Source organism: Falco peregrinus, chromosome 7 (assembly GCF_023634155.1).
Source record: "Falco peregrinus isolate bFalPer1 chromosome 7, bFalPer1.pri, whole genome shotgun sequence".
NCBI classification, from domain to species: domain Eukaryota; kingdom Metazoa; phylum Chordata; class Aves; order Falconiformes; family Falconidae; genus Falco; species Falco peregrinus.
The window spans coordinates 37,671,431-37,684,376 of NC_073727.1; the positions used below are offsets into that span (position 1 = coordinate 37,671,431).

The 12,946-nt window shown below is 48.3% G+C and overlaps 1 protein-coding gene across 1 annotated transcript; it reads left to right on the forward strand.

Moving 5' to 3' along the window:
- The first annotated feature begins 265 nt into the window (after positions 1-265).
- On the forward strand, positions 266-3,353 carry TCF21 (transcription factor 21). Its single transcript, XM_005230137.4, has 3 exons — positions 266-347; positions 736-1,188; positions 2,813-3,353. Exons 2-3 carry the CDS (start codon positions 739-741, stop codon positions 2,900-2,902), a joined length of 540 nt encoding a protein of 179 aa, XP_005230194.1. The 5' UTR covers positions 266-347; positions 736-738; the 3' UTR covers positions 2,903-3,353.
- Positions 3,354-12,946: the final 9,593 nt, after the last annotated feature.

Below are 12,946 nucleotides of genomic sequence, written 5' to 3' on the forward strand. Positions count from 1 at the left end.
TTACAGGACAGCGTTTCGACGGCATGCATTACAAAGCTCCCTGGAAGGCTTGGCTGGTGGATCTGCTGCTCTCTCTGCTCATGACCCATTTTGGCTTTCATCAAGAATCATGACACCAGCTGCCTGGGTCATCTAGGAGGCAGGGAGGGGGAGAGCAACCCTGGGCTGGAAAGGGAAGTGGGGAAGGAGAACAGGAGGAGGAGGAGGAGGAGGAAGGGGGAGGATAGAAAGACAGTGCGGGGGGAGAGCCAGTGAGTTGCTTTGCTCCAGTTGTGAAGATTTGAATCCCAGTTCTGAGCTCTCGGCAAAGGCTTGCTGGGATACCTCATTCCCTGTCCTGTGCAAAGGTCTGTGATTGGGGATGTGGTGTGCTCAGTGGGCAGGGCCCCTCCCCTGGGCTGGATCCGCCTCTCTTATCCCCCAGATAAATTACTAGTGTCCTCACTAAATTCCTCGGCTTTCTCTCTCTCTCCCTCTCTCTCCCTCTCTCACACACGCTCACTCCCTCCCTCAAACACGGGCAAAGCGGGGTTGGGGGGCGGGAGGGTGGGAATCCTCTCTGGACTGGTATTGCGCCTTGGTGCTGGCGGGGGGGGGGGAGGGGGGGGAAGGGAAGGAAAATTCTGGCACCCCTTCTCTCCTCCAACGCCTTGAAGTGATCTGAGGAGCTTCCCTTCCCCCCCCCCCCCCCCCCGCCCCTTCCCCCCTTCCCGCTGGTCCCTTGGCATCTTCCAGACCATGTCCACTGGGTCCCTCAGTGATGTGGAAGATCTGCAGGAGGTGGAGATGCTGGAGTGCGATGGCCTGAAAATGGATACTAACAAAGAGTTTGGGGCGTCCACCGAGAGCAACGAGGAGGGATCCAATGGCGAGAATGGCTCCCCTCAGAAAGGGAGAGGGGCCTCGGGCAAGAGGAAAAAAGCTCCCCCCAAGAAGAGCCCTTTAAATGGAGTGAGCCAGGAGGGAAAGCAGGTCCAGAGAAATGCTGCCAACGCCAGGGAGAGGGCGAGGATGAGGGTCCTTAGCAAAGCCTTCTCCAGGCTTAAGACCACCTTGCCCTGGGTGCCCCCAGACACCAAGCTTTCCAAACTGGACACCTTGAGGTTGGCCTCCAGCTACATCGCTCACCTGAGGCAGATCCTAGCCAATGACAAGTACGAAAATGGCTACATCCACCCAGTCAACCTGGTAAGTCACAGCCCGCTGGGGCCAGGCACTCTGTGTGCGTGTGCGTGGGGAGAGGCGGGCGAGGAGCTGGGATTGGGGCATGTGCAGGGAGGAACCTTCACTGTACTTCTCATGGACAGTCTGGTGCCAGTGGGGTGGCAAGGGATACTGCATGAGGAGGGGACAGGCTCCCAGCTGTCCTCCCACCCTGTGCTCTGAGAGCTGAGCCGCCCAGGCCCCATCCGCTGCTCCTAGCAATCCCCTCCAGGAGACGGACAGGGGCCACACTGGCCACAGACAGGCAGGGACAGGCTTCACTGCCCCAGAAACGCCTGAGAAACCTCCACAGGTTGATGATAGCTTTCTAACTGCAAGCAGGTGGGTATAGGAATTTGGGTTAGAGAAAGGTATGTTTTAAGAAGGATCCAATGAGCCAGGATTTATTCTTAACCCTCCTCTCTACGCTAACGCTTCTTGCCGTAACAGTCCTCTCGAGCCCTAGGTTTTTAAAGACAGAGCTCGCGGGGCTCTGCGCTCAGCCGCTTGGATTAGCTGGGTCCAGGACACTTCTACGTGCGTAAACTGGCAAAGGAGAAATAAGTACCAGTGCGGACTCCCCAAGGAGGGTGGCTGCCCCAGGCACGCTCCGCAAAGCCTCTCTGGGCTGTGCGATGTCGCTGCTGCTGCTCCCACCACCCACAAAAATCTTTCCCGAACAGCCCGGGGTCTCCCCGCCATACCTGGCTGCCAGAAAGATATAGTTTTCAGCTCTAAAAATACATGCAACTGATGCAAAGTGGGGGTGGGCAAGATCTGCCTGGGCTCTTTTCAGAAATCCAGCCTTTACATTGCCCACACGTGCAGACGCCACCAGACCAAGGGCTCTCAGAAGGGTGATCTGGGGGGCGTTTCACCAGGGTCCGGCCCTGCCTTTTGAGTGCTGGACGCTGGGGGAAAGAACGTTACCTGCTGTTTCAGCTGATAAGGGCCTGGGAGAGATTTTTAGGGCTAAACCCAAAATCCTCAGTGCAGCAACACGGGATAAGAAACTATGAAATAAACCAAAACCAGCACCCAAGGCAGACGCAGCACGCACGGCCACCCCCGCACGGAGGCACACCAAAACGTGCCCCCCGAGCCGCGGGAGGCCAAGGAGGGCAGCCGGGCGGCTCCTGCCCCCGGGAGCCCGGCAGCGGCGGCGGGGCGTGAGGCGGCTCCCGTGGGGCAGAGCCCCCACGCCGGTCACGACCAAAGGCGGGGTGCGGCGCGGCGGCGGCGGGGTGCCCGCGGCGGCCGTGCCGGGGAACGCGGCTGTGTCGGGGCCGGCGCGGCTCCCTCCTCCCTCTCTCCCTCTCTCCTCCCTCCCTCCCGCCCGCTGCGGACCAGACGGGCTCCACCGCCCCGAGGGCGCCCGGGGGATGCCCGCCGCGGCTGGGAGGCGAAGCGGCACCAGCCTCCGGCGAAGGCAGCGGCGAGTGCCCCGGCCCGAGCCGCGCAGAGCGCTCCAGGAGCAGGCTCAGGCGGTGGATGCCGGGCTCGATCCCCCGGGGCGCTCCCGAGCTGGACCCGCTGGCGCAATCGGCGTTACAGTGTGCATTTTTCCGTATGTAACCCCCTTCCCACCCGTGTCTTTTCCCGGCTACAGACTTGGCCTTTTATGGTAGCCGGCAAACCCGAGAGTGACCTGAAAGAAGTGGTGAACACAAACCGCTTGTGCGGCCCGACGGCATCCTGAGCCCCGGCGGCCGGGCCAGCAGCGTCCCGGCGCGGCCGGGGAGCGGGCGGCGCGGCGGGCAGGGACACGCCGCGGCCCCGCCACTGCCCCGGGCCCCGTGCAGGGCGGCGGGGAGAGCCGCTCTCCCGGCGCAGAGGAGACCAAATGTGCCCTAGCAAAGACTCCACCCCGAGAGATCCCGACTCTATTTAACTTTATTAAACGCGTGTACAGTCGAGTGTCCTGCAACAACAGCCTTGCTGGTTCAAGCGCTACTAGAGAAAAGACAGAGATCAAACAAAACCTACCATGCGTGTATCTTTTGTCTGAGACCTGTGAAATATGTAGATGCCTAGAAAAACTGACTTTGACAGTCATCTCTATGAAGTAATTCACCCGAAAGATATATAGATATATTTTCTTCAAGCAGGTTCTGCTCTGTTTCTGTGAATAAATCTTCCTTTCCACTGAACACAGAGCGGTGTAGTGTTCGTTTCCGACTCTCGGGCTCGGCGGGGAAAGACCGCGCCTCCGCCGGCCCCCGGCGCTGCGCGCAGCGGCCGCGCTCGCCCGGCGCCCCGCGGGGAGCCCGCCCCGCCGGCCCGGCTACGGGAGCGCCGCTGCCCCGGCGCCGCAGACCTGGAGCAAACGCCCGGCGGAGGAGGCGGCCGGGCCCGCAGTCCGGCTTCGCCGCGGGAGCCCGGCCCGGCCCCGCCGCTCGAGCAGTTATCTGTGGATGAAGCACAGTCGGACGGAGGATGCCCCTCTGGCCCCGGTCCTGCGTGCCGGGAACTTCTAATTTAAACAACCGCCTCCATCGATCAGCGCGCCCGTGGGAGATGTGGCTGAGATAAACAGGGGTGCGGGGCGCTCCCCCTGCACCGGTCGCGGCCGCCGGCAGCTGATGCGCCAGATCCCACCGCGCTGTTTAATGTTTCAGGGTTATGACCGCACTGTTTACAAGACGTCTTCGGTTATTTATACTGTTATTATTAGCAGAGGGGCTTTAAATTTCCGCTTCACTTGCTCTTTCAATACCGTCCCTCGGTTCCGTTTGATACCTGGGTACTTTCTGGCCGAAAGCAGGAGTGGGGCAGCGGGGGCTGCGGGGCCGCCCCGGGGCCGGGGGGGCATCGCTGCCGCCCCCCGGACCAAGCACCACCTGTCCCGGCCGGGTTGCGGGGGGCGGCGGTGGGGGCTGGGGGACGGTCACAGGCAGCGCGGGGGCTACGGACCCCCCGGCAGCTGCCTCCCGCCGGGCACCCCGTCGGGCAGGCACTGAGCTGCCCCGGGCATCCCTGCGGGCTGGGTGTCGTCCGTTCCTGCTCATAGCCCGCTGCCCCCCGAGATAAATGGGCGAGGAGGCAACGCGGCCTCCGGGCGACCCAAATTCACCAGTCGGGTTCATGCGCGGGCTCTGTTTAATTAAAGCAGCTCGCTGTGCGCCCGGGGCTAAGCAAACATCTCGGCCCTCATTATGGAAAGGGACGGGGCCTGCTGCATCATCCTAACGGTGTCGAAGGGAAAAGCTGTTGTAACTGCACTTTCTCACAGCTTTATCTCCGTCCCGCACAATTAAAATCAGACCTCCTTGCCTGGCTGACCCACACACAACTGCGCTGTTGTGAGTGGGGCTGTGCCGGAGGAGACACGCAATTACACACAGGGGCTCGACTGACTTCACTGCCAAAGGATCACCTTGAAAAGCCACAGGTCTTGCTGAACAGATGAGCAGTTCTGGTAAGCACAGTTGAAAGGGCTGATCTCTTCGCCACAGGCATTGGGAAATTCAGTGGGAATTGCTGTTCTCTTTAAGGGAAACAGAATAGAGCCCTCCGACCTTAGGCTAACTGCAAAGGACTGATATATCAAATGCACAAATACCACTGAACAACTTACCTACCAAATGTAAATTAACCATTGGGTTTAACCGCTTAATCTTAAATTAACTTAAATCTATACTAACTAATGTGTGTTCAGGACTCATAGCAAGGTGCTGTTTTCCTTCTAGAAAGCATAAACTGATAGGCATCTGAGATATGCATAAAATTAAGAATTAAATTCTGAATATTCTCACACCTGCTTCTTTGCCACCTTGCTTTGCAATTCTTATTAACTGCATGTAGCACCCTTCCCTCCTTTTTGAGTTAGCCATGTTCAGTGTTCATCCGCAACCTGAAACACAGCATGGAGAAAGAAGGGAGAAATGCAATAGTCCTCTGTGAAATGTGAGGAACACAGCTGTAACCGTGTGCCAAAAGCTGCAATTTAAGTGGAATGGTAAGACACACTGTTACTTCTTGTGCTGCTATTCACTTTATCTAGTGGTATAGATTGCAAGGCTCTTAGGGACTAAACTATTCCTCAAGCATCCTCCACCCTTCTCAGTCTTTGCCTCTGAACAACAGCTCAGCAACAAACAAAAAGGCAAAAAGCAACAAGCAATAAACGAAAGCAATCAGCAGTACACAGGAAGGTAAATAACAGCTTTACTCTGTAAAACAATTAGCGGCTTTATCTCCATTTTGAAGACAACAAACATATTTTCCAGAGTTATTTATGTGGCTGGGAACCCTTGGTCCATTGACTTCTTGTGTAAGGGCATAGTCCTGACAGTATTGGCAGCTGGCTTCAATGGCCCAAGATTCTTTGATTGATTAACAGTCTAACTGTGTATCTCAGGAGAACAATGAATGAAATCATTCCTCCCTCCTTCTGAGTGCCATTTTACAGAAAAATATTTGCAAACAGAAAATATATGTTTGGTCTGACTGAAGCAATTGATGATTTTGAAAGGAACTTGCAATGTGCTAAGGGAAACCGGGTAACTGGTTTAAATATTGATTTCAATGATTTTAAAGAAAGTATTTTGTTTGCCTTCTTGTTTTTCTGTACAAAGTGATGCATTTTAATATTAGCCGAAATATACTTATACTTCTTCTCTGTGTGGAAAAAAAGCTGACTTGATTTATCTTTCTGTATCTACATGGATGTAGATGCAGCTGTGTGAGTGTCTGTATACATTTCCTCCTAATAATGTCTGAACTCATTGCCTGATTTCAAGTGAATTTGACAGAGGTCTTAAAGATAACTAAATTGCCTTTTTTTTTTTTTTCTGAAAACAGGCAGCTGAGTAGAGAAAAGAAAAAAAAATCTTTAAATTCTTCAACTAAAGGAAAGGTTTTAACATGAACCCAGCCCTTATCAGATACCAGAGCATACAGAGCAGGGTGCCAGCTGTAGATGAAGCCTCAAACACTGCTTCAATCACAGGATACAAGTTAATAGAAAACCTGCTTATAGGCCTATGTGTTGTAAGATAAATATAATTCTATTATAAATTTATATATTATAAATAAGATAAATATAACTATCTATAACTGTAAGATAAAAACCTCTAAAAATAGTTTAGTCCCAACTGATTTTAATTTTATTTTTTTTCTAAATGGAAGGAAACCCAGTTCCACCCAACTACTTCACAACCATTTTTCAGTTCAGCTAGAGATTAGAAAAATCCCTTATTTGCAGAGCTGCACTCAGTGCTCAGACTCCCAAGTTCGCCGCTCACATTGCACTGTTTAGCAGCAGTTTTCACAGTTTTTAAGGTCTTTAGAAGCAAGCATTTTTCCATCCCTTACAGAAAATACATTTTAGGCTTATCTTATCCTCTCTCTGGGATAGAAATTTGCCATCCTAAAACATCAGCGTAGCAAGAATGCCACTTTGCAGACACCTGCACAGTGCCTTGCTGTCCTGGGCGCTGACCAGGATAGCAAGGCCACGGTGATGGTCGTGCCCCCAGGCTGCAAGGTGCCCAAGGAGAACATATGCTAGACAGCTTATTCCTTGAAGTGCCTCCAAGGCTGAAACTCCCAGCTCACCTTGGAAATTAAAAGACTTAGAAAATCTGTGTCGTTTCTTCTGTAGGTAAGCTGGTTTGAACCCCTGATACAATGACGGGGTCACAAGCACAGGTTTGTTTGAAGCATTTGTACTGGTAACTCCACAGCTGTGTCTGCCCGGAAAAACGTGCTTCCCTGTAAATGAACTGCATATATTTTTCAAAAGGTAGTATTTGCTGAAACCCCATTGTCATTGCGATTCATTATTATTTGTAGTAAAAAAAATAAATGCAAAAGACATTAGCTAATTGCAGGTAATAAGCTGTCTAAAAGAGAATAAAACTCAAATGTATCTGGTGTACAAGTGGAGGGTATAATCTGATGAAAGTGCAGAGGATTTCTCATTTCTGTATGGATATCTGAATGTAGATAATCACTCATAGTCTCCCAAAAGGGACAGGTTTTCAAAAGAAATTTCAATGATATTGAAATGAAATTCAGTTTCAATGAAATTGAAATTTGTGGTGGCAAACAACAGAGCATTCTGTAACTTCCATGTATATATACACCTAGAAAACCTCCATACATAATTTCTCCCAACAGCCAGCAATTCAAATGGTCCATGTTCATTGCTGGCCCGTGTAGCACTGACAATTTCTGTATTGAGGCTGAAGGTGCTGCAAATGCAGCCCCACAGGATAAATACAGCTTTGTGCTTGTTATTCAGCTGCGCATTGCTTCATGCTTTTCAGCCCAGCATACTTTATGGATGGGAAGCGGCACAACCAGTATTAACGGCTTTTTTCTTTCTACTGCAAAGCTACAGGTGTGTCATGGCTTGGTGAATTTCTTCAACTCTGAGATGTCATAGGTCTGACCTAAAAGTTATGCTGTGGGAAGGACGGCAAAAAAGCATGTGTTACCTTTGCAAGGACGGCTGCCGGCAGACTCCAAACCCAGCAAAGTTCTGCAAGTAACTGATTTTTCTTCAGTTCACTTCAGGCACTGGTTTATCTGAGCTAGCTGTATAAAAACCACTTAAAGTAGGTTTTTATAAAAAACTACTTAAAAGTAGGCCTAGGCATAGAGTCATCACACTTCCCAAATGTGGCGTGGCCATACCCTAGGGTCACAACAGTCCTGAGATGACGCATTTTCTTGCCTTAGAGTTTTGCCCTTAAACTGAAACTTGTAAACAGATGAAATGCATTTTCAAGCCGTTGCACATGCGTGCAAACAGCTACACCATCCTCGTCCTCGCATGGGGAGTGGAAAGATCCAAACCTCCTTGCAAGGAAAAAAAGATCATAACAAAGGCAGGAGAATAAAAACAATGCAAATCCTTCCTTCACTTTAAATTCTAAAAGGCTGCTTTCCACAAGCAAGGAGAAAAACCCCAACCCTTACTTACATCTCAGGCTGCTGTGTAAACTATAAGACTGTATCCGACTGTAAATATGGATTATCTACACACTCAAATTTTCTCTCGATTGTTTACATACACGCTGATTAAGAAATGGGGATCAGAAACACTAGGGGAAAAAAAGGAAGGGTACAACTACACAGGAGACAGGAGGAAAGGGGGAAAAAGGCACAGAATAATTCCTCTTCCTCTGACTACTGCTCCGTCCTGATGAAAGGATGGGCTGGGGAAGGCACGAACTATCAGCAGCTCCATCACAGCCCAGTGGAGCCAGACCACCGGGGAGATGGAAACCGAGAGGTTGAGAGCTGCAGCTGCCTTCTCTGGGAGGAACATCTGCAAAATCCTGCACGGCAGCAGCAGGGGAGGAGGAGCAGGCAGAGGCAGCGAGCATTCCCAGGGATGTGCTCACATAGATAACTGGCCCACTGGATGGCTTCCCAGGCTGCTGCAGCAGCACTTCCCTCCCCCATCAGGAATGAGGCAAAGACCATCGTGTGCAACAAGCAATCCAAGTGTCAGCACGGCCTCTTGCTTCAGCATCCTGTTTCTTGTGATGCTTTTTGATGGCTGAACTGACCAGAATGGGGGCAGTTCTTCCTCACTGATAACACAGTTTTGTTCTTATGTAGGAACTTTCATACTGCTGGCACCACAGAGTCAATGCAGAAATTAAACAGAAGATGGCAGTTACCTCGGAACATTTGCTGTCACTTCATGACCAAATGGTTTTCTATAGGAGGTCGCTATCATTGGGAAGACAAAGAGGCACAAAGCTGACAGCTGACCGGCTGAAGGTTCACACATAAGCTTGATATAGGCTCAGGGCACCAGCTCTTCTGGTGCACAAACTTATGAGCTGTTCTCCTAGGCACGCTGAAATCGCCAGGGATCTTTGCTCTTTGAATTCAGTATAAAGATAGGAATAAGAAGAGTGTAGGGGAAGGATCCTCTCTTTCAGGCTATGTGTCTGCATCTACGCTTTCTAGTACAGACAAAACAGGCTATGGACCATTCTCTGGCTCCAACAGCCAGTGCTGTGGCCAGGGTCACATCCACACATACCTGCATTTTATTCCACTCTCACCAAAGGGCAAAGTCCCTGGCACACACTATTCTCAAACCGTGCTTGGATATTTTCTGGGAGGAAGTTAGTCAGACAGGCTGAAGGCACGCCAAGGACCCTATTAACAGCCAAGCACTACGAGAAATAAGCCTTGGCCCTGTTTTATTTATCTGTGTTACTGCAGCCTTAGAAGCATGAGCAGTAAAGGTACTTGATACCTTTGTCTCATCCCAGCCTCGAGCTCTTCTCACTTGTTTCCTAGATCAGCCTGCTATCTTCTTTTATGGGCCAAACATTCTTAGTGAGGACACTCTTTGCTATTTGTATCTTATAAGTAATATACGTTAGGACTAGAGGTCACTAGAAGCAAGGGGCCAAGTTCAAGGTGACATCATATCCTAAATTGTGACATTGAAAACCCCTGTTTGTTTGTTGCCCAACTCTACTAAGCTCTGCAGTACCTTTTCTACCTGAGCTGTGAGTTCCCTGATGCCAAAATTTGACGTATGCCCTCAGTATCATTTTCTTGCCATTGCCAAGCAGCAGCAGCATGTCAATCTCACGCAAAGATCTGGAACTGAGATATTCCCCTACTTAAAGTCCACAGGAAGGCTTCAGACAGTCAGTGGGTGCTGTCTGTGCATGCCTAACATCTTTCTGCTGGGCCAGGATGTGAGCTGGCAGGGCGAGCTGAGGTCAGCTTCCCCAGATTGTTTGGCTACAGCTACCCGTAGCACGGCAGGGAGACTGCTGAGGAGCCAATGTTACTATCTCCCCGTAAACTTTCTCCCCAGCTTCCCTCATACTTGGTCTTCTGATTTTACCAATTTCACCGTGATTTTCCATTACTGCCAACAAAGGTTGGTATGCATAGTCTGTAAATACCATTCAGTTGTAGAGGCTGAAACTACAGGTGCATATTAAATTATTGTAAAGAAATGTATCCTAAAGAAAAACTTTACCCTGATCATTTGACTTTTATTTTGGGGTACTTCACTACCATGTTCTTCATAGGCTTATATTTTATTAAATAGTATACCTAGCTATATCTATTACATAAAATATACATATACACTAGGTAATATATATACTACAGATAAATATGGCGTAAATATTTACATACTATATAGTATCTATATTTATTAATTATGTATATAAATACAAATATATAAAATAATATATTATAAAATTAAACAGATTTTTTACTATTGTGGAGCTGGTTTAAGTGCCACTTACAGAAGGGAGGTAACAGTTTAACAGTAATGGCATGGGTTACCATACTATACATCATCAGAAAAGTGTGAGAAGGCACAGCTGACTTTACAGTTTCACCTGATAAACCAAGCCCTGGAGCGAAGGATTTCTCCCTGGCTGATCTCCTGCCATAGGTTTACGGTTGTTCCCTGCTGCCTGCCAGCTTGGGAGATGTCTCATAATTAACCTGTTGTATCATGCGCATGTAGCTGATGACCAGTCCATACAATATCATTTCTATGGAATGTGCGAAAGACAGGTTGCTCCTTGGTACCTCCCCTTCAAATACTTCAATATAGTCTTCTGCACAGAGCCCACAGTACTCTAAGACACAGCTGCATAAAACGCTTCATCTAGCCTTCTCTGTGGGCTGCCTCAGAGGGCCATCCAGCTTTCTTCTCTGCCCCCTACACTACAGTTTACCTTGCACTGGATGTTATCCAATTGAAAATTAATCCTGTAAAAATAGAAAATCCAGATAACCAAGCATTTGCTTCAGTTTGATGTGTGATTTTTTTTACAGAAACTTGCAGTTACAGCTGATTAACAACATAATTAAATGGCATCTTCATTCACTCTCATTGCTGTAATTACAGGGGAAAAAAATATGGGCAGTGTCCTAAAGTTCAGTTATCCTTATTTTTACTGTGCTAGTGCTGGTGGTCCCAAGAAGCCCATGATTTCATGCTGCAGAATGTCCAAGCACAGGGAACAGCCTCCCTATAACTCCATCTCCTCTTTACGTCCCAAACTAGGGACTGAGAAACAAACACGTAGGAAAATGAAGTCACATGGTAAGGAAGTAACAGTGTCAGAAGTGGCCTCTGTGCCTTCCCTGTTTGATGTCAGTACAGCATCTGCTAAGTTAGAACAAGCAATAGCAAGAGGCAGATGAGGACACAGTTCGTGCAGGTGGGAAATCCTTAACATCTCAGTCATACTAGTGAAGGAAGCCACTTGAATTACACAGAGGGATGGAGACCAGGAGAGGGGGAACATAAAGACCGGATAATCAGTTATGTAACTATATAGGTGTGGAATAAAATTGCAGGCACAGCTGATAAACTTACATGTCAAATTTGGTATGTGCCCAATCCCCTTCTTTGCATTCCATGTTAATGTGATCATAACTACTTGCATGTATTTGCAGATTTTCCAAATAAATAATTAAAGATGAAATCTTCAAAACATGTTGTAGTCTAAACAGGAAAAGCTCACGCCAAAAAGCAGCCGAAACTTCAAAATGGTAAGGTTCATCTCTTTATCAGTAAAAAACAATTTTCTTAATGTCCAGTGATGACTGCACATTTCTGCGGAACACCTGCTAGAAAAACTTATATCCTGAAAAGAGCAAGCGTGTGAAGACAGAAAATGGATGTGTATTTGCTAGAAGGCATTTTGTGTCAGATTTACGTAGACCTTTATGAGTATACTAAAAAAACAGAAGCTCAGTCAGAATTCAAGCAAAATCAGGGTTTATAAAGCTTTTTTCATAATTTGCCTATGCAATCAGTTATTCAGAAAAAAAAAATAATCTGCATCTCTTGTGATACAACTATATAGAACCTTGAAAGAACTGTCAGGGAGAAGACATCGCAACAGTCTAGCCCACATTGGCACTGTTAATTGTAATGACTCAGAGCCTTTAAGCTGAAGCCCACAAAGAATTAAAACAGCCTTAAGACACTCCAGGAAAATGCTGCTGATCTGTGCAGAGTTCCAACTGTTGTAACAGTTGCTCTAAATTCAGAATCCCTGTTTCGAAAAGGTCACCTCACTTGACTATCTTCACCTGAGGGTGGTAAATCCTTTTCTGTCAGATACCACAGGCTGGCAGTGCTGCCGCAGGCTGGTGCAAAGCCAGCCTGCCAGCAGGGAAGCAAAGCCGGCCTTAACAAGCAATACTGTCATTCATGTACTTGCAGCTGATTTGAAGCAAGAATCTGAAATGAATATTCTTGACAAGTGAACCTAGTAATGGATTTCAAGGATTAGATTGAATCTAGCAGAGGAGAACATCCCAACTCTGAAGACTTCAAATTTTAAATTTCATACTGTTCCCTATATCTTGAACTAAAGCTATTCTTCTATCACTTCACACATGGGAAGCACATAATTACAACCCCAAATTTCAGAAAACTGTCAATACAGTGAATACTCTGCACTACATGCATATAAACATACATACATATTTATAGAGATATATACTTTTCATATAAAGACTGATGTGTCTTCATAAATCTAAAGTCAACCTCACAACTTTATTTCATTCTTCCATCTGGGTGGTGGGTCCTTAATTGGCCACACTGCAGCCACACCCATTTGTTTCTGGCTTCCCAAGGCAAGCACACCAAACAGCTCTTCCCAGAGAAAATGTTAAGTGTAGCTGAAAGGCAGTTCAGTATAGACTCTGCTCCCTACAAACACCATAGGTGGGACAGTGCCCAATTTGGAGGACTGGCCTGGACAGACAGAACCAG

Bases quoted from the DNA above. Each gene is read 5' to 3' on its own strand.
- TCF21 (XM_005230137.4), top strand. From the start codon at position 739: ATGTCCACTGGGTCCCTCAGTGATGTGGAAGATCTGCAGGAGGTGGAG. The intron at 1,189-2,812 runs GTAAGTCACAGC...TCCCGGCTACAG, and splicing joins ACATCCACCCAGTCAACCTG to ACTTGGCCTTTTATGGTAGC.